The sequence below is a fragment of the Venustampulla echinocandica genome (assembly GCF_003357145.1).
Source record: "Venustampulla echinocandica strain BP 5553 chromosome Unknown scaffold_0, whole genome shotgun sequence".
In the NCBI taxonomy this organism is placed as follows: Eukaryota; Fungi; Ascomycota; class Leotiomycetes; order Helotiales; family Pleuroascaceae; genus Venustampulla; species Venustampulla echinocandica.
The window spans coordinates 390252-414203 of NW_022474205.1; the positions used below are offsets into that span (position 1 = coordinate 390252).

The 23952-nt window shown below is 50.6% G+C and overlaps 8 protein-coding genes across 8 annotated transcripts; 4 read left to right on the plus strand and 4 right to left on the minus strand.

The window, feature by feature from the left end:
* Positions 1-49: 49 nt before the first annotated feature.
* Positions 50-1672, plus strand: BP5553_00111 (Uncharacterized protein; the record flags this gene model as incomplete). The annotated part of the gene is made up of 1 exon (XM_032008734.1): positions 50-1672. One exon carries the CDS (start codon positions 50-52, stop codon positions 1670-1672), a length of 1623 nt encoding a protein of 540 aa, XP_031872788.1.
* A 269-nt stretch (positions 1673-1941) lies between these two features.
* BP5553_00112 (Uncharacterized protein) lies at positions 1942-3932 on the minus strand (the record flags this gene model as incomplete). The annotated part of the gene is made up of 6 exons (XM_032008735.1): positions 1942-2579; positions 2645-2760; positions 2812-3165; positions 3229-3448; positions 3505-3700; positions 3777-3932. 6 exons carry the CDS (start codon positions 3930-3932, stop codon positions 1942-1944), a joined length of 1680 nt encoding a protein of 559 aa, XP_031872789.1.
* A 722-nt stretch (positions 3933-4654) lies between these two features.
* On the minus strand, positions 4655-5739 carry BP5553_00113 (Uncharacterized protein; the record flags this gene model as incomplete). The annotated part of the gene is made up of 3 exons (XM_032008736.1): positions 4655-5062; positions 5108-5601; positions 5673-5739. The coding sequence occupies 3 exons, from the start codon at positions 5737-5739 to the stop codon at positions 4655-4657; spliced, it is 969 nt and encodes a 322-aa protein (XP_031872790.1).
* Positions 5740-6069: 330 nt separating this feature from the next.
* On the plus strand, positions 6070-8026 carry BP5553_00114 (Uncharacterized protein; the record flags this gene model as incomplete). Its single annotated transcript, XM_032008737.1, has 4 exons — positions 6070-6472; positions 6542-7180; positions 7235-7416; positions 7466-8026. 4 exons carry the CDS (start codon positions 6070-6072, stop codon positions 8024-8026), a joined length of 1785 nt encoding a protein of 594 aa, XP_031872791.1.
* An 812-nt stretch (positions 8027-8838) lies between these two features.
* On the minus strand, positions 8839-10331 carry BP5553_00115 (uncharacterized protein; the record flags this gene model as incomplete). Its single annotated transcript, XM_032008738.1, has 5 exons — positions 8839-9514; positions 9589-9748; positions 9805-9912; positions 10153-10197; positions 10250-10331. 5 exons carry the CDS (start codon positions 10329-10331, stop codon positions 8839-8841), a joined length of 1071 nt encoding a protein of 356 aa, XP_031872792.1.
* A 3526-nt stretch (positions 10332-13857) lies between these two features.
* BP5553_00116 (uncharacterized protein) lies at positions 13858-15217 on the plus strand (the record flags this gene model as incomplete). Its single annotated transcript, XM_032008739.1, has 2 exons — positions 13858-14380; positions 14490-15217. 2 exons carry the CDS (start codon positions 13858-13860, stop codon positions 15215-15217), a joined length of 1251 nt encoding a protein of 416 aa, XP_031872793.1.
* Positions 15218-15896: 679 nt separating this feature from the next.
* BP5553_00117 (uncharacterized protein) lies at positions 15897-21612 on the plus strand (the record flags this gene model as incomplete). The annotated part of the gene is made up of 11 exons (XM_032008740.1): positions 15897-16016; positions 16067-16159; positions 16225-16294; positions 16347-16745; positions 16873-17041; positions 17101-17211; positions 17266-17530; positions 17584-17744; positions 17803-17935; positions 18249-18322; positions 18807-21612. The coding sequence occupies 11 exons, from the start codon at positions 15897-15899 to the stop codon at positions 21610-21612; spliced, it is 4401 nt and encodes a 1466-aa protein (XP_031872794.1).
* A 547-nt stretch (positions 21613-22159) lies between these two features.
* On the minus strand, positions 22160-23773 carry BP5553_00118 (uncharacterized protein; the record flags this gene model as incomplete). The annotated part of the gene is made up of 1 exon (XM_032008741.1): positions 22160-23773. The coding sequence occupies one exon, from the start codon at positions 23771-23773 to the stop codon at positions 22160-22162; it is 1614 nt and encodes a 537-aa protein (XP_031872795.1).
* Between the last annotated feature and the right edge of the window lie 179 nt (positions 23774-23952).

Genomic DNA, 23952 nt, shown 5'->3' on the forward strand with positions numbered 1-23952 from the left:
GAGACTTGCCCAACACATACCCCTTCCCTCCCTTCAATAATTCCTCAATATGGCCTCACCAAACCTTCACCCGCTCGGCTGTCTCGACGATATAATGCCAGACATCGATGTTCCCCTCGTTCTCTCCTTCCGCTGCCCTTCAGCCCACCATCCGGCGACCGAAGCCACGCTCTCCCACTCTTTTACCTCTCTCATCCACGCAAATTACTGGCTGAGTGGTTATATCCACAGCAACCTGAAAGAGTTAGAGGGGAAATATAGACCGGGAACGAAGTTCCTCAGTATCCAGTCACAAGACTGGGATAGCGTGAGCGGTGTAAGTGAAGGTACTAAAGAGAATACATCGCAAATAGAGTTTCAGGACCTCTCTCAGCACGTTCTATATTCTTCCACCTCTTATCCCGAGCTTGTGGCCCAGGACATGCCCTCACGGTATCTCAGTGCTGAGTTGCTGGTGCCGGATCGTAGCACCCCGGATCTGAACGTGAAGTCTGCGCTTAGAGCTAGAGTCACTTTCATCCGTGACGGCATATTTGTTGTTCTGTCGACCTCCCACGCCCTTATGGACGCTACCTCTCTCTCCGCGGTCTTTGGTGCCTGGGCTGCTATTGCTCGTGGAGAGCCTTCGCCTCCATTATCTCATGGGCCGATCCTGAGCGCCGAGCTAGGACTTCAAGACCGCCACGAAAAAGGAGCATTGCAAAACGGAACACTGGAGCAAAATAGTAGCCTAGATCCCTCGGTACTATACGCAGATCTCAAGACGCAGAAGAAGCTATGGTGGATGCTCGGCCTCGACTACCGACCCAAAGCGCACAGCAGCGCCATAATCGCACAAAACATTCCGGCCAAAGAAACGCTCACCAAGATATTCAAGATCAATGGAGATACTCTGACGCGGTTAAAGAAGTACTGCTCTCAAACAGAGACTGCAACTTTAAACGAGACCGTTGGCGACAGCGACGAGAGTAAAGAGGTGGATACTATTGACAAGGCCAATGGAGCATGGATATCCACCAACGATGCGCTCTCCGCGCTACTATGGCGTTGTATGGTGCGCTCGAGGATACGGACGGCCCCTGAATTGAGCAGTCGGACGAGCAGTCTGATGTCCGCGATGAACATGCGGTCCTCTCCGGCTTTGACCCCATCTACACTCTCTTACTCTCCCCGCCTGGCAAATATAGTTCTCTACATCATAAACACCTCCCCAATTCCCAACCTAGTATCTTCACCCCCCAATCCCAATGCCCACCCCTCAACCACCTCAGCCCTCGCATCCACGGCCCTCAATATCCGCTCTGCAACCCATGCTTACACCGCTCCGGAGCTCGTAGCACAAGCACTACAACTAGCAGCGACGGTCCCGGATGTGAGCCGGTTGGGACTTGTATACCCGACGTGGTTAGAACACGACGTTGTCATATCCTCGCTATTGCGGCTCCCTTTGTACTCTACAAGCTGGGGAAACACTTTCGGCAAACCAGAGAGTGGCGAATTGCGTTCAGAAGTACCGGATTTCGTGCGCTGGCCCGGAAAAGTGTTTGAGGGGATTACGTTTGTGATGCCGAGACGGAGGGATGGGGGTGTGGAGGTGGTGGTTACGATGGGGGTGGAGGATATGGAGGTTTTGAAGGGGGATGCGGAGTGGAGACGGTATGTTGAGGGATGAGCGAGATGGGAGAGAAGAAAGAGGTGGGATAGGGGTAGGCATAGGGGTAGGATATTAGCGGACGGCTGTGGATGATGATGGGATGGAACAGTGGTGCGACGGACGGATGATTAAGAAGATACGAACTTAGCATATGCAATCGTGATAAAACAAAAATGGCTAGCAGATGTGTGTTTCGAATAGATCTTGTTATTAGGTAGAAGCAGTATTAAGGTATGCTTATGATATATCATTGATATTACTGTAGCCATAGAATCGGCCACTTCGTCTCAAGCGCTGCTCTCCTGACTCTTCTCATCTGCGCTCACCACCCTAGGACTCTGACCCTCCTCAACAACAATAGGTTCAGTCTTCGCCCAGTCCGCCGGTGCCTTCATACTACGTACTTTTGATCCAAAGCTACTCAAAAACGCCGCCCCTGCACACGCAATTCCCAAAACCCACGCCGCTCTCAGCCCCACCATATACGCATCCAATACATCCGCGAGCTGAGCACCAGCGAAGTGAGCGCGGAGGTCATCGGCACCGATCGCGATGACTTGACCAACGTCGTAGGCTGAGGGAAGGGAGCGGAGGTGTGAAATAAGCTGATTCGAAAAGATCGACTGGACAGCTGAAATAAAAATCGTCCCCCCAAGCGTCTGGAAGAACAGAAGGATTGCTGTGATGGTCGCCGTATCCTCGGGCTTCGCAAATGCCTGCCCCACCATAACCGGTACTTGCAGACACAGACCTGCGCCGATTCCGAAGATGAGCTGGTAGCAGACGTCTTTGGCGGTGTTGAGATTGTGAGATAAGGTGTAGAGGAGGCCGGCGGCGATGGCGCAGAGGGCGGAGCCTAGCCAGAGGAAGACATGGAAGTAGCCGAAGATTGTGAGGATTACACCTGCAACAATGCCAAATACAGCTGTATTATGGGTAAGGGGTTAGTAGATTGATAGTGAGGATGGCGAGGATAGGGGTAGGGCTTACATGAACCGATGATGAGCGAGAGATTGCGAACGGCGCTTCCGGCGGCAGAAAAGTTGCCGATGGCTTGAAAGTAGATGGGGAGGTAGTATACGAAGTTGAAGTAGGAACCAGCGAGGCTGCAGACATGTTAGCTTTCTCAGAATTAATGCCGGATAGGGGGGCCTTACAAGAAGTTAAAGAGGGACAAAGCGATCGTCTCTCGCCTCAAAAGCAACCGCGGTACCATCATAGCCTTTTCACCCAGCCACCATTGCGTACCAACGAAGACGAAGAGTATAACGACGAAGCCGACGAAGCAGCCAATGACCTCTGGGGAGTCCCAAGCTTTTGTAATGCCGCCCCATTGCAAAGCCAGAAGGAAGCAGACTAATGAGCAGGTGACAAGTAGTACACCCAAGGGGTCCATCTGGAGGATCTTTTCTTTTAGAGACGCCGGTTTTGGCGTGGCAGCAGCAGGGGTCTGGAAGAAGAGGAGCAGGACGAGGAGAGCGACGCCGCCGACAGGAAGGTTGATATAGAAGCTATAGAAAGAGAACTCCAGTCAGCTGTTACTATTATTTCACACCATTTAGTCCCAAACTTACCACCAGCGCCATGTCACATTAGTCGTGAATGCGCCGCCGATGAGCGGGCCAACGACGCTCGCCAAGCCATATGTTGCTCCAAGAACGCCGGTAAAGGCTGGTCGTTTGTCAGGGCGAGCAATAAAGGCGATGATGATGTAGCAGCCATTAGTGACACCAGCGCCCCCAGCACCAGTAATAGCTCTTCCAACGATAAGTGTGGTGCTGTTCTGAGCGACGGCTGTGTTCAATAATTAGTATGCTTCTTCATCCTGGGAATATTGAACTAGAGCATACCGCAAATCAAGCTACCAACCTCGAAGATGGAGATCGCTGTGATGATGGCCCACTTGAGGGGGAAGTATGTATACACCTTTCCCCATAGCTGCGCAAAGCTAGAGATAGTAAGGAAGAAGGCCGAGCCATACCATCCAATATCCTCCAGACTGCTGAAGTCCTGTGTAATGCGTGGAATGGCCGTAGCAACAATGGTCTACAAACACGTAAAGTAATAGCAGGGGTCTTCTTGGCAACAATGGGAATTGGCGGTGGGGGGGAATGCGACTGACCATATCCAAAGCGACCAAGAAGATGCTAACCATGAGGGCCAGCACCAGAACGGCCAACTTCGTGCCCGACGGGTAGGCATCGCTCGGCCCGGGGGGTGGAGAGGCTACCACGGCCAGGTCCTCTACTGGAGGGACTTTCTCGGCTGTAGACGTCATGGTGTTGAATCTACTTTGTGTTGCGGCGAACGCTGATGAAGGCTCGAGCGGCTCGTCGCTAGAGCACGGGAGAGGACAGGAAGGAAAAGGCTTTCAATCAAAAATTTGGAGGGGGAATAGGCTCGCCATGACGAAGGAGGCTGTATACAGGACAAATTCTGTGAGGCATGGTTCTTACTGTAGTCTCAATGGAGATGCTCCCAAAGAGGAATTACCCCAACGGGATAGCCCGAAAGGGCTGATGATTCGCGGGCCGATCCGCATTGTAGATGACCCCGACGCTAAAAAGGGGCGTTGCGCTTAGTGCTTACATTAATGAACGCGATAGGAAAAATATGGGAATCCTACAACTGGTACTACATACTGCACATAATTACGGAGTAATGTCCGAACCACACACTAGTAGCGGGATAGACAACCTTTTTATGTAGAGTGCGACGGGTTGAACCCAGTTAGGTTCAGTCCTTCACCCCGTTCCTAGAATTTACCCCTATCTTATATTCGATTTGGCTGCGAGCCGAGTAGTTAGTTGTTTATCATGTGTTTGCTCTGGCCTGCGTTGCCATAACAACTGCTAGCCAGCACAGGCCCGCACCCCTTTTAATTCTCAGTAGGAGATCATTTATCTTTTCCCCTCATTTTCTCATTTTTGGTACAATCCATCGGAAATATTCACACTGTCCGTCTTGCTGTGAGCGTCAACATTCAACACCCAAACGCATCTACATAGGTAATCCTCGCATGTCTGTCAACTTCTGCTGCCAGGCGGTCTTCTCCTTGTTGTACTCCCCCAACCACTGCGGCCGCAGCGATGCGATAGGCTCCTCCAGCTCCGTCCACCGATCTCCAAGAGTCATGATAACCCGTCCATTCCATCGCCCTGGTGCCGACACCTTGGCTGGATCGTCTCTACCGTAAGGCTCGACAAAGTTCTTCTGCTGAGCTGTAGCAGAGTAGACAATTGCCAGACCTGCATGAAATGCGCTACTAATGGGCGCTCCGGCAGCCTGGATAGGCGCAGCGAGGTTTCCTGGCAAGAGTTTGGAGATTGTAGCAGCGGGTGCTACGCCATTGATAGTCGCCCCATATATATCTGCCATGGGACGCAGTCCGCGGATGAGCCCAACGAGCTAGAAGAGTCAGCTGTGATTGTCCAAACAGCACGAGCAACTCACGGCGAGCTTTGTAGCGCTGTACACTGGTAAACTCTGCTCGGGCGAATAAGCTGTGGCGCTCGAAGTGATTACGAGGCTGCTTCCGGGTTGCTGGAGTTGAAATTGACGAAGAGCGAGTTTCGTGAAATTCAGTACCGATCGAAAGTTAACGTCGACGACACGATGGGCTGGCTCTTTCAATTGTCCGTCCTCATCCAGAACATCTGTAAAGTAGTCTGGGTCTTGCGACACCCCGGCGTTGGCAACTGCAATGTCAATGTGCTTGAAGGAAAGGAACATGTCTCGAAGACTCTTCCAATTCGTGATGTCGCATTGCCTAAATTGAATGGAGCCCGCAGGTGTCGGAGGAAGCCGTGCAGAGGGATCACTCTCTTGACCCGGTATCTCGTAAATGTCGAATGCTTCGTCTATGGGAACAATGTCCAACACGTGGACTTGGGCTCCCTTATGTGCAAATATTCGAGCAGCTGCCAGACCGATACCTGAAGCGCCGCCTGCGAACGATAATCAGCTTCGGTTTTATCACCATGTAGACCGTGACGGTGAGATAGATTTCAGAACATACCTGTCAGAACCACCACCTTTCCATCCAACGATGGGATTGCATCTAGCTTGAGTTGAAGACTGCTCATGATGAAAGCTACAGCTACCGCATTGTGGGGTATGCCTGCATGATGTGCACTTACATGGCTTTTAAAGCCGTTGCGTTTGTAGAACCGCGTGCGCTATACTACTAGGCTACATGGGGGCATTACTCCAAAGAAGCACCCAAAGTGAGACGTCCGGATTACCTATTTCTGTGTAACAACCGAACAATCAAAGAACAATTGCCCCTCAAAGAGTAATATGTCTCCCTTATGCATTTCCCTAGCCGTATTTATCCGGTAGCTCATGTACAGTACATGTACTTCTCCTTCATATTTCGAGCCATAACGAACTGACTTCGCTACAGAGCAGTCAATATGCAACTTTCAACTATTATGAGCGCTGTGTTGCTCCTCACTCTGACCATCCTCGGTGTACAGATAGCTAAGTTATGGCGAAACTATACGCACGCAAAGAAGACGGGGCTTCCTGTCATCATCACCCCGCTCCTCGAGACGCAAATCCTGGCTCAAATGGCAACTCCCATTCTTCGCGCCATCTACCTCAAGCATCTTGACCAAGGCAAGGGGTGGCCTCGTTGGTGCCGCTTCATGATCAAAGACTGGCCATGGGAAGACAGGCGGCAGGCACATGAAGAGTTCGGCGATGTCTTCATCCTTGTATCGACCGAAGGCATGATCTGCTACAGTGCAGATGCAAACATGAGCTGGGATGTATTAAATCGGCGGTACGACTTCACCAAGCCAAGAGATAAATACAGTGAGTTTGGTCATCAACCCAACTCTCCGTAACTTAGTTCTTGCTACCTAACCGTGTCCATCGTGACAGAAATTCTGGAACTCCACGGTCCAAACGTTGCAACAGCTGAAGGTGCAGAATACCGCTTCCATGTACGTATCACGGCGCCGCCCCTGGCAGACGGTAGCGGCGTGAACGAACTCGTCTGGAATGAAACCATGTATCAGACCCGCACTCTCCTCTGTAAATGGGAGGAAGAGCCGCCTAATGATCTCCATGAAGACATTAACGCTCTCACGCTCGCAGTCATATCGCTCGCTGGCTTCGGCAAGAAGCTTGAGGCTGTGAAGGAGCAGTCTCAGGATATTCCGTCGGGATATAGGATCAGTTTCCTAAAAGCTATCAGTGATACTACTGCGTTCTTGTTTCCAATTTTAGTGTTTCCAGCCTGGCTGTTGAAAATTACGCCGCTCGCAAAAGCACATATTGCGCACACACAATTGGACAAGTACCTTCGCGCTATGATCTGTAAAGAGCGGGTGGCCGCCGAGAGTAGAGGGAACGTGAAGTCTACAGGTCCTAAGGGAAATCTTCTGCAGACGGTCCTTAAGTCGTCATATGACGTCGCGCAGGTAGAGAAGCAGAAGAAGGTGGGAGAGCAGAAGACAAGGAAAGATGGTTTTACTGATGATGAAGTGCTGGGCAATTTGTTCATCTACCTATTGGCCGGTAAGTTACACCTGTGTCAATGCTGCCTTCGAAACTCTAATCAATACATTTCAGGCTACGAAACCACTGCCAATGCGATTGCATATGGCCTAATAGTGCTTGCCCTTGAGCCCGAATTACAGAAACGCGTTGCGGCCGAAGTTGACAGCGTATGGTCGCGTGCAGCAGCTCAAGGCCGCAGTGAACTTACTTATGAAAAAGATTTCTCCCAGCTACAATATATGTATGGCTTCATGGTGAGTCTTCTTAGGCCTGTGCGTGAATGACACTCACATACTTCTCCAGTACGAGACATTCCGCCTCTACCCTGGCGTAACCCTTATTACTAAAATGTGCCACGCCGCGCAACCCGTTCAAGTTGGCACAACCACACACATTCTCCCCCCAGGCTGCCGTGTCTATCTCTCTGCCCCAGGCGTCCACTATAACAGCAAGTATTGGGAGAATGCAACGGAGCTAAAACCAGAGAGGTGGTCCGAGGCATACTCCCACAGCAAAGGGGACGCCAACACCACTCCATTAAGTGGCCATACCACCACCCCAAACCCCAATGGCACGAAACCACAAGCCAAATCCTCCACACTCGCCGCCGATAAAACCCGCCAAATGCGCGGCACCCTACTCACCTTCTCCGACGGCTCACGCGCCTGTCTTGGTCGAAAATTCGCACAGGCGGAGTATATAGCGTTCTTCGCGGCGCTATTGCATAAGTTCGAACTGAGATTTGCGGAAGGTGTGGATCAGGTCCAGGCTAGGAAGGATCTGGATTGGAAGTGCGCGGGGAAGGTTACGCTTGCGCCGTTAGCCGGGTCGAGGATAAAGCTTATGAGGAGAGAGGGACGGTAGGGTGAATGTAGGGCGTTGTGGCATATGGGAAGTAGGAGAGTAGGTATTGAATACGGAAAGATTTGCTTTGTTTGGGATAGATGCTTAGTGAGAGGAGATTGGGAAGTATGTATAAGCCGCTGGCAAGCTCAATCTTGCGTTGGAGAAGGTTAGTAATGCTCAGTATACCCCCTACGCCTACGCTTCCCATACGCAATGCCCTCGTCGTCCACTTGACAAAGTTACATTACCACTTCCTCTCCTCCCTTCCAGTCTCGTCTAGTCTACCTTCTATCCATTCCTCTCAGGTAACTACCTAGGTGCTCTACGAACGAATAGGGGTTTTGCAAAATGGTCTTGGCAAGAGTGCCCAAGAGTTTTGTACTTGACATCCTTACCCCGTATAAGCTAATAACTAATCGGATTCTCTCTTTTAGGAAAATATTGTATTTAGCGTCGGAATCCGCATGTGATCATTCTCTATTTCCGTCTTAGGACTTAAGCTATTGGTGAGCAAACCAGGGCAGAAGGCGACCCGTTTGAGCTCCTCGGCTACGATTGCCGTCACCTAAAGTTAGAAGAAGAAGTACCCATATTATCTTATATCATTTCCAAAAATCAGTAGGCCACGAAACTTACTGTCCTCAGGGTTGTTGGGGTTTAAGATGATCTTGGGTAGGGGATTTGTAGAGGTTGTACTATCACGACATATTATACTGACGGGGCAAAGTTACTCAAGCAGTGCCTCATTGTGTTTAAAGCAAGTTAGGATTATCCTCTACGGATCACTTGTGCAGCAATGATTACCCCCAGTACCAAGCCATTCAAGCAAATCAAACACCACACATAGCTAAGAGTACCTCTGTAGTACCAATCTCGGTATTCACATCGCCGATCCAGCCCAGATACCCGTATCCATATTTCGCCAAGACAGCCGGACTCTGAGCACTACCGTGATCGGAAACATATATCCGATCCTCAGGTTTTGTGTCCCTGAGATGGACCGCCTTCATGCTATACTGATGCGGCAGATTCGGATGACGGCTGCTAGTGGAGACTAAATTGGCTCGAGGATTTAGTGAAAACATCGAGCGACAATAATCACTATACTTCCAATTGAGAGCCCATCTGTCCTTAAAAGATTTATCCAGCTTGTCTGGTTGAGCAAGGGCGCTGAAAAGAAATCCAAGGATAACAGTTCCACCATCACGGGCGTGATCCACAAGCTTCTCTTGGACGGCGATGAATTTGTCTTCCATTACCGCGGGGTCGGTCATGACGACAGCGGCATACTCTTCGTGTGACTTCGACAGGTGCTGCAAAGTACTGGCAATATGTGTCACCTCCGTCACAACAGCCTTAGAGCGGAGTTTAGCGAGAACTGCCGAATACATCTCATCGAGCCATGGCTGCTTGTCAAGTGATACGAGTAGAACAGTGGGTAAGGTGCTTGATGACCCAGATGCTGCCCCAGCGGCGCCTTCCAGTTGGCTTAAGACGGTGTTGATCCTATCTTTGTCCCATCTCCACTTCATTTCTCCGCGAAGTCCTCGGGGGTCTTGTTGCTTGCCACTGTTTCGAACCATGATATCTCCTCTTTCTGACCCTTTGTAGGATTCTGTGCATTGTAGGCCATCAACAATTCTTTCCAGCCGTGGTATCCGCCAACGTCTTCTGCACACCCGTGACCTTCGCCTTCGAGGCAAACGAAATGTGCTGTGGCGTCTGTTCGTCCAGTACAGGCTATAACGTGCTCCCAGACGTCACCAAAATCGTAATTATAGAGTGAATAGTTTTACCCTTGGTCTTCAGGCCGTCCAAAACTTGAAAGAGAGTGATCTTTGCGTCATCTCGATACTGCAGCCCTGGCTTCCCGCAATAGTCGCCGTCTTCAAGAGTTTCTGAATCTATAATATGTATGATAGGTTCTGGTCCTGAAAATGAAATCTCACGGCCCCTCACATCGTTGTGGTCGAAGACATCGAAACTGTGGAGATGGGTATTTGCCCAACCAAATGCGACCAAGAGGGCTTGGTGAAGCGCGGCGAACGTGGCAGTGGCAGGGCATGACAGGGTCCGAGAAACGCGAGGGTTGGTAATGAACCAGGGAAATAAATTAACACTAAGTACGTAGTTCTAACGCCTACACTCAGCTTTGTGGGTTGCCCAATCTTTCTTCTGGCATTGTGGACCTTTTGAATATTGATTTTAGCGCTCTTCAGAATCCCCATCTGGTAAACTTACCACAGTAGACGCGAGAGGTACAGCGTCCACATCTCAAAAGTTTGGATTCGGATTTGCCACAGACGGGACATTCAGTAGTCATGGTTGGTTCCTTTCTTAGTGTTCGAGAGTAAGGGTAGAAATGAGGAGTTGCCAAATCCAATGATGCGACGCGATTACAAGACCACCTGCCCTCGTATTAGGTAAGGTAAACGACGAGACTTGACCTACTATACGTGAACACCTCGCGAAAATGAAGGCGTTGTAGCGCGAATCTGATTGTAGGGCTTAGTCGGCCTTATTTAAGATGTGACAGCTCTGAAGTACAGTATATGAGGCGGGGTTTGATTTAAGTACCATTGCGACGCGATTCATTGTCGGGTGATCGCAGGCTAGCAAACGAATTGGCCTATTCTGGCTTTCCTACTGTTATTTTTTCCTGTACAATATCCTACCTAGGGTAGGTAGACTTAGAGGACCCTCTGTTCTTCTCTTTTCTCCTTAGCTTATTATCCTTAAATAAAAATTATTATTTGAACTCTCACTTTGGCCTATAATCCGGAGAGACCACCCACACCCACGCCCACACCCCAAGAACCTCTCCGTTAATCTACCGCTGTCTACTCTTCTAGAATTAATCCTCCTTAATATCCTATTGCTCACTCAGTACTCGTGGAGTATAAAGTTCTATCTACGCGTATATGAAAATATTTAGAGTGGAAACGAGAAAAGTCAGTCTTGCAACCTCTTGCTTGAGAGATTGGAGAGATGATGGGAGCAGAGGTAGGAGGGAAGGTAGGGGATGAGATGGAAGGCGAGAGGGAGCCGACTATTGATATGAGTACGCCGTCTCAGGCAAAGGGCATGGGGGGATCAACCTCCCGACTTCTGAAGTACGGCGTAGACAACGTCACTGTATGTGGATTTTTGAAGGCAGACGGGGACAACTGTCAAGAGATCTGATCTAGCTGGTAGAGGCCGTGAATGGCACGGAGGTAATATATCTGGACACACTGGCTGGGGAAGGGGCCCTTTTTCGAGCCCGTCGGCAAAAATTAACGAGTTCTAGTGATGGTGGTGAGATGGGCCTTGACTGCTCTATGGCGCATAAACTAAGCAGACCTGAGCCGAAGCTGAGCTGGTCATAGGTCAGCCTGAGTAGAGGATAAGTGGGCACCACTGGAGCCTCAGGGGTTGTGACGTTTCGAGATTCCGATGATTACAAGACACTTGATCCATACGATATCGTTAGGAGTTAGGGCACTACTAACCCATTTTACAAAACACTTATCCGTTCATAAGGTAGTTATTAGTGGTAAAGATAACAAATATAAATTCCTGACTCGGGCTGTAGCACTTTTCTTAAAAGGTGTCCTTTTTATACTTTTTGGCTTTCCTCTGTACGTTGGCATATAGGGCTGTATCTTGGACAATAGGCGGGTGCTGTAGCTGTAGCAATCCTACAAGTAGTAGTGGTATAAGTTTGAAGCCGGGCTCGGCACGGCACGTCGCCGTAGCGCCGGCACCCCTGGGGCTAGCTGTCAGCCCGTGCCCGGCTTACTTTTGGATAAGAAGAGGGAGAGCTCTCTTTGGGAGGTTGTAATCCTCATGTCTAGAGCTCATGATTGGATGGAGATAAAGCTCTCTCGCCGCATGTGTCGATTCGTTTGCTGCCCTAGCCAGGACTGTGGTGTCACCGTAAGAATTCGAGGGTAGTGATTACTCCGCAGTCTAGGGTAGTATCGATTTGTCCGGGTTTGGTTTACCACTGACTCGTGATTCCCCATTATTCGGATCCTTACCTAGGTACTGTACGTCGCAGCCTGTGATCGGGGTATACTCCGTGGGCACCTCCGGTCGCCGGGTTATTCCGATGTACTGCAGTTCTTCGACCGTCCTAAGATTGTAGCTCGAGAGGAGCTCTGCATGTCGCCCGCAGGACTTCGTCGTGTATGCGAGCCGGCGGGTCTGGTAAGTTCAGTTCCGGTAGCTGACCCGACTCGCAGCTTCGAAACCACAAGGTAAAGGGCCAGCGCGTGCGAGGATTCGCTACCCTAGAAGAAAGGAAGGCGGTAGCAGTGTTCTAATACCCGCTAGATCGGAGATCAGGGCGCAGTTTAAGATAACGTGTAAGATGTGCCCCTGTTGTGCACGGAGGCACCTGCCTAATGTTATGTTAGGTACCTAGGTATACTAGGATGTAGGCAAGGGCAATATTCACGTGTCCCATAAAATAAACCAACTGCAGAGCATAAGGTACCTATGTTGATACAAGCTTCATAGCATATATTGATACTAGTTGCATAGCATATATTAAAACCAGCACGTGAAGCCCTTGTTTAGGGCCCTATACCACATAACCTTAAGTGCACAACTTCTCACAGTAAGGAAAAGTCTTACTTTTTTCTAGTCTTTTCTGGTAGGGCACAGTTCTGCCCTGTTGCGCGTCAACCTTTCAGCCAGCCCTGCAAGTTGCAACTGCAGTAGCGCGGACATTGCTTGCGATCATCTTGCGTGCGTACAGGGTTATAAGCAAGACACAATACACGTGTCTTGTACAAGGTACCCCGTACATTGCACTGAGGAGACCTAGGCCCAGAGATTCTAGATTGAGGAAACATCCCAAATGCCGAGACTTTCACCCCCGACATCTTAAATAATGAACACCCCCCATATATAGATCAAAGCATGGATATTGTAGCTTGTTTACGGGAAGTAGCGTAATTACATAGCTACATTAACTGCCTTACACTACTGTTGAATTAAGAGTCTAACTGCTATACGACAAAGAATTTAAAAAAGTTAAAACTAAATTTCTTAACTCTAAAGAGGTTTGCGTAGCCTATGACCTAGAACACTAGAACACTATGCTTCTAATGTAATTTGGCCGCGGGTCCCTCTTATTTAACGACCTTAGTACGCGTACTCTACTTTAATTCTAGATATCGTAAATTAGTCTTATTTTTCGTGGAAGAATATACCTAGGAATAGCTTCAACTTGCGTCTTGTAGGATTTGTCTATATAAGTGCTTACGTTATACTATAAAATCAGATAGTAATGGAGTTAATTCGTTTGGCCGTAAATGGCCCAGGATGTCGTCACGTCTGTTGCATATGCAAGACACTGACGTGTTCCCCTGCAGGTGTAGGCATTTAAAACGTTTTTTCAGTTGCTGAGCCCCAAGATCACTCTAGGAAGTTGTCAGAAAACGGATTAGTATTGCTAAGCAGGGCTTAGTGTAAGCACGCCCTATATAACCGCCCACATGGCGCATCCATCTTGTAATTAGATTAGTCGTTATATTCATCCTTTAGACCCTTACTTCGACTATATCCACTTATCTAATCCCAACAGAAGTCAGATAGGCAGCACGTGATCCTGACAACTCAATTCTGAGGTAGCACAAAAAATCCTTTAAACGCAGATAAGAGAAAATCTTTTTGAATAACTTAGGTGCAAAAGGGAGATCACTATGTTTAGCACTCTTTCGTTCTCGAAGACTGGCCGATCCAAAACTTTTGAAGATCATTCTTTTGCTCACAATCGCTCGGGACATTCTGTAAGAAGGTTTGCCTGTGAAACATGTCGAGCTCACAAGGTACGAACAGCCCTCGTTATAGAACAAGCCATGGATGGAAAACAGAGTCTGACTCGCCGCAAGATCAAGTGCAGCGGCGACAAATCAGGCTGTGCCCGATGTGTTGGCCTCAAGATTAAATGCGTATACAACGGCGTTAGCAAATCCGGCTCACGGTCTCAGTCCTGTCAGAGCCCGAATTCGACGGCGAATATAAAACCAAGTTGGAGCATTCACAGCCCGAATAAAACCAGCTCGTCAAAACCTCGCCGTAATGAGCCGTTGCAGATACCACAGAAAGAGAAGGAAGCTATAGACCATGCTGCGGATGACGAACTATCATTTACCGAGTTTAGTTTACCTAGCAGTGTATCGCCCAAGTCACCCATTGATGGGTCTTCGAGCGATAGACAAACGACAATTCTGGCACGCACGCTAGGACCGTTTCTTTACGACGACAGTAGTGCTAGCATAAATCTCATGACTGACGATCCAACTTTGGGTGATCTTGACGATTCGCTGGATTGGGCACTAATGAGCGATAACTACGCTCCCACTCCCGATCTGATCTCCTGTAAGTCAAATAGGCCAAGTTGACAAGCTTTTGCCATTTTTTTCCTCACTTGACAGCCGCATTTTGAGTTCAGGTCCAAAGTGGTTCCAACTAACTCTTTCGTACGTAGTAGATAGTTCTGCATTCGACCCTAGCCTCTCGCCCTCTCCAATACTGCCGCACACCAGAACCACCCAACTCCAAGCTCTTTCCACTTTCCAACCTCCCAAATCCCCCGGTCCCCAACAGCCCTCCTCGACATTATCCTCACCCTCCGCACCACGCCCATGCTCTTGCTCCGCCCGCCTCTCGGCCTTATTATTCAGCCTTAACGGCCACTTGCGCCGGCGCTCAAGCTTCTACTCGCCAACATCTCCCGGCGGCAGCACCATCTCACTAGAGCAGAGCATATCACGGATTCTCGCCGCACAGTCTAGCGCAGCACCACTAGGCGACGACATGGCCGTATGTGCATCCCGATGCCTTACACAAGCCTCAAACGCGGTGCAGCTAGTCATGTTAATCGAACAGCTCGTCGATCTGTACGCAGGACTCGTCGAGCAGCTTTCTGCGGCGCGATATGCGGTTGACGGCGTGCAAAGGGCTCCCACGACAAATGCTGAGATGGCCATGGCAATGCCGGTGCGTGTTGGCGAGTACATGGTCGAGAGTGCGGCGGAGAGGGAGGCTATGATTACGTTGCTTGTGGGCAGGAGGATGAAGGCTCTGACCGGGTTTGCGGTGACGTGCCGAGAGCGGTTGGGAAGTGCATCCGGGGCAGGCGAGTGCCGTGGAAGGCTGAATGGTGCAGTGCAGAGGTTAGAGATGCTGAGAGACGGACAGAATAGGAGGTGCTGATAGGGATATTCGAGTGATGAGTCCCTTTAAGCGAGCGAGGAGTTGAATATAGATAAGAGATAGACTTATACTCATAGAATGTGAAAAACAGCCGGCGTGCGGCAGTCTAAAGGTCAAACCCCTGCCGTCACGATAGATTCTATACTTCTTGTACCATGTAAACAGTTGTTAGAACCTCTGTAATAAATGTTCGTGATTTCCTTGCGTGTGAAATTATCGTGCTGCTGGTGGCTATGAGGTCCATTTAATTTTAACTTGAAGGCCGGTTTAGTCGCTATTATTCGAAATGCCGCATCCGCCGATAGCCTCACTACCGATAACATACTAGGAGGGAGGCGAGCGCCTGAAACGGATCTAACGTACGTACCTACCTAGGGAGGTAGGTCAGCAAATATGGTGAGGAGGTGAAGTCGTCCACTGAATCGGTAGGTGTCTCTGTTCCATGAACTGCTCTCATTGGTTCTTTGGTCAACCTCGGACCCGCCTAATGGGATCATATCATGTGCGTACATTTCCCCATTAGGATATGCTGCGAAAGCTGCGAAATCTACTGTTCGGCTTTGTGTAAGCCAGTGATTCCGTACTCTGGTGGCTAGCATAGACGACGGTCTCGATTCAAGGACCTTTCAAGTTGAGGAAGTATCGCTTTTTGAACTGTTTTTGTTGTTCCGTGCTTGCCATGTCTTCAAATCTCCTACACAACGTGTCTGCCAAAAGGCAGCATTTTCCCGCAGTTGCAGGTAATTCGAGGTTCTCTTTGGCGGCTTTAATACCAGCAGCGAAATGGGTTCCTGTGTTTGTGGGTGCACCAATTGGGGTTTCAACACTTGTTTTCACTGACAATGGCAGATTGTAGTATATTTGCTCGCTAAAGTAGTCTACAACGTGTACTTCCATCCGCTGGCGAAATTTCCTGGTCCACTCTCAGGTCGTGCATCGTTGGTTCATCTCCCTCATCATCAGCGTACTCTCGACGCTCGTGGCGTACCAGTGGCTCACTTATTTAGCTTTGGCGATACACCAACACTGCAACAGGCAAGATACATATAGCAATCGAGAAGCTGCATCGGCAGTACGGTATGCAATGCAAACCTGGACACCGCGCCCGGGTTACTGATGCGTAGTACAGGCCCAATTGTCCGTGTCTCCGCCAACGAACTCTCCTTTGCATCTGTCGAGTCCTGGAAAGCCATCTATGGACACGCAGCACCCGGCAGGCAGATTGCCATCAAAAGTCCCTTCTACGAGATCTTCGGAGCGGGCTTCAAGAAGCTATGCATTGGTAGCGAGCGTAACCCGAAGAAGCATGGCGAGATGCGGCGCATGCTCTCGTCTGCGTTTTCTCAGCGGAGTTTGTTAGAGCAAGAGGAGCTGGTCGCGGGGACCATTGATAGGTTTGTTACGATCCTCGGTGAGAAAGGCGGGAAGGAAAGCAAAGGGTTGAACATGACGAAGTGGTATGAGATGGTTGGATTCGATATTTTAGGAGAGATGGCATTTGGAGAGTCATTCCACAGCCTCGAGAATGGTATTATTATCTCCACATCTGTTCGGTGGAGCCCACAACCTTCGAGCAATGTGCTCTTGAGGGATTGCTGCTAGGATTTGGTGAAATGAGGCATATGATATCGCAGCTAATCGCCCGTGAACAACAGGTAAACCGCACTTCTGGTCCGATCTCGTCGAAGAGCATCTCTACCTCATCACCCTGATCGACAATCTTAGCAGATTACCGTTTGTGGCTACAATTGCCAAGGTTCTCTTTCCTTCAACCTTGGTTGTCCAGAATCAGAACTCCGCATTCAGCCGGAAACAAGTTGAGAAGTGAGAGGGCCAATTTGACGAGATCAATTGAATCTTTGCTGACGCCTACTACTCCGTAGGCGCTTATGTTCTAAAACCTCGAGAAAAGACTTCCTCACCAACCTTGTTGAGAAGGTACACAGTGGTGAGGTCGACAAAGAGGAGATGACTGCTCATGTGTCCACATTGGCGTAAGTAGGCTTCAGCTATCTCCTATGCGAAGCGCTCATGCTGATGCCACGCAGGATTGCCGGTGGCGAGACAGTCTCAACCTTCCTCGCAGGTACAACTTTCTTTCTACTTAAAAATTCGCCCGTGTTGCAAAGGCTAGTTGATGAAATTCGTGAGGCGTTCAATTCGTATGAGGAGATAGACGCACAAAAGGCGCAGAAGCTTCCATACCTACAGGCCGTTATCAACGAGGGTCTACGCATGTATCCACCGGGATCACAAGGTTTTCCCCGGGTTTCTCCTGGTTTCGAATTACATGGCAAATTCATCCCGCCAGGAGTAAGTAATCCATGATATTGCTATTTAGAAGCAGGGGCTGACGTAGACGGCAGACTGAGGTCTACACGAGCGCATGGGCGGTGACCCACGATGATAAATACTTCAAGGACCCAATGGACTTCAAGCCTGAGAGATGGATCGATCCTGAGAGCCAAGATGTCAAGGAGGCCAGCCAGCCATTCTCGCTAGGGCCAAGAGGCTGTTTGGGCCGCAAGTGAGTCCCCCTTTTTTGCATCCGCCTTCATCGGCCGGGTGGACTGACTTGAGTGCAGCTTCGCGTACATGGAGATAAACTTGTTGTTGGCCAAAATGCTGTGGAAGTATGACCTCGAGCTGGTCAATGAAGACCTGGACTGGCTGAAAGAGGGCAAAGTGTTCGTAATGTGGTGGAAACCAGAGCTGTTGGTCCGTTTTCAACGACATTCCCAGTGACTCTACGGAGCCTCGAGAGGTGCGGATACGTGATAGAATGGAAGGTCCTTGCGTTAACTTGTGCTGTATCGTCGGTTCCATCCGCCATGAGTAAGATGCTGTCGAAGAAAATTGTATCGTAAGGAAGCAGCAGAACAGTGAGGTGCTCGCTCGGCAGGGGCAGGACAAGCAGGGTGACAATTCACAAATCGAGGATTTATTTTGCGAGCGACAAATAATAGTTTGTCTCTACAAATAGAGACGGGTCGCGGATAGAATCATGGATTAGCCTAGGTCACGTTTATAGTCAGCTGACCTGTCGTCTGAGGTGGGACCAGGCGACAAGTTTCATGCCTTCGATATGAGGCATAAAGTACACAGGTAAGTCATTGAGAACTTGTGAGACATGTGATTAGTCATCAATTCCTTTCAATGTCACATGTCACTGCCAGCTGCCCCTTTTCCCGCCCCACCAACCAACATTCCACCCCCTGCCTCGGCGCGGTTGATCTATTTTCCGATACCACAACAGGTGTTGATAACTTTTCTGCGATGCACGTGATCAGCCACACTTCTCGCCAGCATCGTTCAGAAATGAAGCCATGAACGTGCAATAATTTATCGCTCGCGCTCTCAACCTCCGCCATCAATAACATCAACAACGACATCTCAGCTTCACTACCGCATCTGCCGCTACTTCCGCCTGCTCTTCCCCCCCGCCCCTCCTTCGCGACCTGCAAACTCTCCCCTCGATGCGGCACTGCAACACCATCGTCGCAATCACACGACACGCATCCTCATACACATCGCGGAATTGAGAGCATCCAAATCCCATCGTCGTGGCTCCCATTCACCTCCTCTCCAGCCGCATCCGCGACAATCCCCTCGATCGCTGGCGGGGAGGGCATTGGGGTATGAATACTGCTTCTGCATCTCTCACCGCGCCCGCATACACACCACTCGAATGCCTTCTCCTGTTCCAAGCTCTCGTTGCGTATGGCACGAGCGATGACGACTTCGCCGCTATTTCCGACCTCCTCACGAACAATGGTCTCATCAAGACGGGGCCAACCTATGATCCACAACGATTAAGTGTCGATGCCTTGCGGCAACTGTATGTGCATCTAGTCCACGAGGAGGAAGCAGCAGATGGGTTGGAACGGGAGATCGACGAGGGCCACGGCGCGCAGTCGCCATCTAGAAAGCGCAAGCTACCTAGTCCACAGCGACCATCACTGAAAGATGCCCAGCAGTATAAAGATAGGTTGCCGGTGTTGGTTGATCGGTTATACGCACGATATCGGGATTACATGATTCATGCTATTCGAGAGGATGAGAGGAGATATGCTGCAGTCCAGAAGGAGATTCAGGAAATAGAAAGAGGGGAATGGGACGAGAGGATATTGAAGGAAGCCCAGGCGATCACGAAAGAGGACCAAAAAGACAGTTCTGCCATGATGGCAGAACCGTTACATCCCAAACCTAATGGCACAACTCCTGTTAAACTACCAACGCCAACTCCAACCCCGACTCCTCAACAGCTGCCGCCTCAAGAAAAGAAGCCTGTAGAAGTGCGCCCACCGGAAGCTATCAATCCAGCAGTTGGAGCTGCTCCCGCTAAGACGTCCCCAACGATTGGCGCCCCATCCCCTCGAATCGAAACCAGGCCGGATGGGTTAGCAATCACCGATGTCTTGAACACCCAGCAAACCCCAGCGCCGTCTCCACTGCAGTCACAGGCTGGTGATGGGCGACCTCAGAATGGGGTACAGAATACTCGCCCTTCCCCAAAGGCTCAACCCAGACCGGGTAGCAAAGGCTCATATGTTCCACATGGACCAGCTCTTCAACCCCAACCATCTCCCCAGCAGCCAGGAAATGTGTGGAAATGGGAACAGCCCTATGGCCCCCAGCATCAACCTCCTCAATATCAAGGCTCGAGTCCTCATCCTCCCTCTTTTAATATGCCGCAATACCCCCAAGGCTATGTTCCTCCACCAAGAGGATCCTTTTCGGCACCCCACGGTCTCCCTCCACCGCATCCTCATGTTCCATCGTCCCCTTCGCCGCTCAACCCAACGCATCCACATCCCATCCTTCTGCCTCCTCCAAATGGAATAAGACGTTCACCTGGCTCGCCGGGAATGCCTCTTGATGCTTTAGCCGACATCGCTGGACAACAGTATCGTGCTCCTGCCGGCTCTCCCATGGCGCAACAGCAAATGCCGGTTTCCCCTGCTGGCTACCCGCAACAGTTCGCACAGAGACTGCCGCCTCAAAATCCCCCACCACAGTGGAACCAACCATATCCCCCACCCTATCCTGGAGGTCCTCAGCAGTATCCAAAATTCCAACCCTCTCCCAGTCAACGGCTGCCGTATCCGCCTCGTCCAGATCTTGTCCCACCAGAGAACAGACAGTATAATTCGCCATACAATGCAAACCAGGTTCCAAAACCCGCGGTGCCTTTGGTTTCCAGTATGCCCGCGCCAAAGCCTAAGACTAGTCAACCAAATACCCCGATATCTCAGGGCACTTCTCGGTTCAAAACAGGCAGCGGCACTCGGTGGACGCCGACTCCTACTTCATCAACGCCGAAGCCTAACAAAACAGTGCGGCCGCCGGTTGTTGAGCCTCTAAGCCCTGTGCTACGGCCTTCGAAGCCTGCTCAAACTGCAAAGAAATCGCCCCCGAAGCAGGAAGTTTCAAAGTCCGAGCTCTCGAAAGCAGGCAAGCCCCAGCGTCGTGGGACACAGGCTGTTAGAGCTGGAAGCGTGGCATCCTCCATTGTCACGGGGTCTCACAGGAGCCCATCTGCTACGCCCCATGCAGATGAGAGCTTGTTAGAGAATGAGCTTCCTGCACGTCACGTGAAGCAAGAAGTTGCTACGCCGATTGGCATTGAAGATGCGGGTGATACTACGGCTGATGAATCGTCGTCTGTTCCACCTGCACACAACTTGAGGACAGGAGGTGCTCATCCACGCGCCACTTCGAAACGGAAGCGTGCGGGCAGCACCACCCACGTCCTGTGGACCCGAGCGTTCCCGAAGATATCCGCATCCGCCCTGGAAGCTATCTCCGGCCACCGAAACGCCAGCACTTTCGCAGCTCCTGTCAAAGAGCGCGATGCGCCTGGGTATAGGCACCTCATCCTTCGTCCTCAAGATCTAAAAAGCATCCGGTCTGCGATCCACGCTGGTCACCGGGCAGCAGCAGCTGCCGCGCCTAGTGATCTAGACGCCTCCCAGCCCAGCATTATGCTTCCCATTTCAGAGGAACTTATCCCACCAAAAGGCATTATAAATAATACCCAGCTGGAGAAAGAACTGATGCGCATGTTCGCCAACGCCATCATGTTCAACGCGGACCCCGACCGCGGATTTGGGAGAAGATTACAGGACAAGGGTAAACCGCAGGGAGATGTTATCGGCTATGAGATCGACGAAGACTCACTAGTCAAGGACACGCGCGCCATGTTCGCAGATGTCGAAAAGATCATCACCAACCTGCGGAGCGCCGAGCGGAGAAGCGAAGAACTTCGGGAGTCGGGCTTGTCCACGGGGAATGCTGGCACCATGGAGGACTCCGAAGCTGGCGAGTCCGCAGCTGACCGCGAGGGTAGCGCCTCGAATACCGGCAGTATTGCTAAAAGACGGCGCAAAAACTAGATTACAGAAACGCATCGCTGCGCGGAATGAACCGAGCCCCTTATCAAAAAACGTGTAGTTATAAAGTGTGACATTAATATTAAAAACTATTTATCATCTCAGGTGTGGGTTTTTCCTTAAACCGCTACCAAAAGACAAACCCATCCATCCATTCATTTCGCAATCGCAGGGCAGATTTGCGAAAAGGTATCATCCTATAGGTACTTTGTGCAAGTGCACTACGAACAAACGCTCTTGGGGGGGTATAATAATACAACGCACATACGTCAACAAAGACGAAAAATACTACTTTTTTGATTTTTGAACTCCAGTTCGCCCCCGCTATTCGCTTTCCCATCCCATTTCCCAGTTCCTAATTCCAAAAAAAATCCAAAACTATTATATATTTCTTTCCGTTCGATTCAATCATCTCATTAAGCCGTTAATAAAAAAAAATTCTAACCCTCGGCGGCGGAGTTTGATGACCCCCTTTCTTTCTTCCTTCCCTTCCCATCTCGTTAAATTATGAAGGGGTAGCCGCATATGGGTTTTTCTTTGTGGTTTTGCACTACTTCCGAGCAATCCACGCGCGTCCACCACGCCAGCAGAATCTCCAGCCCACGGCACTGCAAAGACGATGGAGCATGCCGTCCTCGAAGAATTCACTTCCGGAGATCTGGATGATCCCTAGCGGTTGCGAGTGCTGCCCCAGCAAGATGGATGTCCGGATCTTGCGCTGCTCTTCGATGGGGAGGCTGCGGATGTCGAGGTATTGGAGGCCTGACATCCGGAATTTGTGGTGCATGTTGCCGCTGCGGTTGACGGAGACTGAGTTGAGCCGTTTGCGTAGTTTGCAGAGTGCTACTGCGCGGCCCATGGGGCCTAGGATCGTGCCGTAGAGGGCGTCGATGGCAGGGCTGTCGTCTTGGCTGTCGTCTGAGTTGCTGTTTTCGCCGTACTGGTCATCGTGGTGCTTTTCGATGTGTGGGGGCAGGATTGTGGATTCGAGGTCGTGGAGGCGGATGCCGGTTCCAATGCTCAGCTCCATGAGTTTCGGACACTGTTCTCGGATGATATCCAAGTGCGAGGGCTCCATGGAGCAGTTTCTGAGATTGAGCGATCGGAGACTTGGAGGGAGTTGATACAGAACCCCCGAGATGTCGTCTGGACTTTCCAGTGGGAGCGTCCATTGTCTTGAGAGATCCAGAACCATCAGCCCTTCGAAGATGCTCGGGTTACGGTTCATGAAGCTGGAGACGTCGGACCATGCCGCGGAAGATATTAGCGTGGTCTTCAAGGAGGTTAACCGCGCATTGGTAGGGATGCCCTCGAGGACATCGGCAACCTTGACATTTGAGCCTGAGAAATCCAGAATCTGGATGCTGGGCATGGCTGTCAAGAGCCTTTTAATGACGCCCGTCATCCTGGTGTCCTCGCAACGAAGCTTCAGATGGGTGATCGAAGTCGAAACCCGTATAGGCTCGTTCTCCAGATAGTCCAAGAAAGCATCCGAGAGCTTTGGTCCCCAATCCAAAATCCTGAGATGCTGGAATTTGCCCCGGAGGATGTTTTGCAGGACCCGGAAATCGAGCAGCTGCCAATCGAAGCCATCCATGGAATCCACAGGTGTGCGAAGCTCCCACAGGCGTGGCATGAAGTTGAGTGATTGCATGAGCAATGCACTGATTACCTCGCCCCTCTTCTCCCCGGCCGGTGCGAGATCATTGTGGTCTTTCTGCAGCCCATTGAGATCCAATCGGCGGACATACTGGCCTAGGTGTGGGTATCTTGATATTTGGGCGGCGAGCTTCACCACGCAGGAGTATTTGTAGACGGAGATGCGGCGGTAGAGGATAGGGAGCGTGGCGACGTGGATTGTGCGGGATATGAGGAGGCACGAGAGCAGGTTTCTTTGGGCGTCGACGGCGGAGTTGTTGAGATTAGGATCGGCTGGAAATTGGGTTAGGAATTGTATAGCTCGGTGGGAGTTTTGGTAATATCTGGGGTATTTACCAGGTAGGGAATGTCGGAGGTGGTGTTCGAGCTCGGTGTTGGAGGGGGCGTTCGGTTTGAGGTAGGTCAGGACTTTGTGGAGGATCTCGGTGGGGAGCTGTTCTAGTAGAGAGGGAGGAGAGGTGGATGTGGATGGATCGAGCTCCATCATGGTGATTCCGGCGTCCATTGTGGCGTATGGACGTATTTTCTGGTGATATAATTCTGTATTTTCCCCAAGGAAGCACAACTCGTACTGAATTGGCCCGTCCGGCTGGAGGTTGAGTTGGGGTTATATGATATGACACAATGCATTCCAGACCCTTTGTTGATGTGCCTGTCGGACTTGGCGGGGGGCGGGGCGGGCAG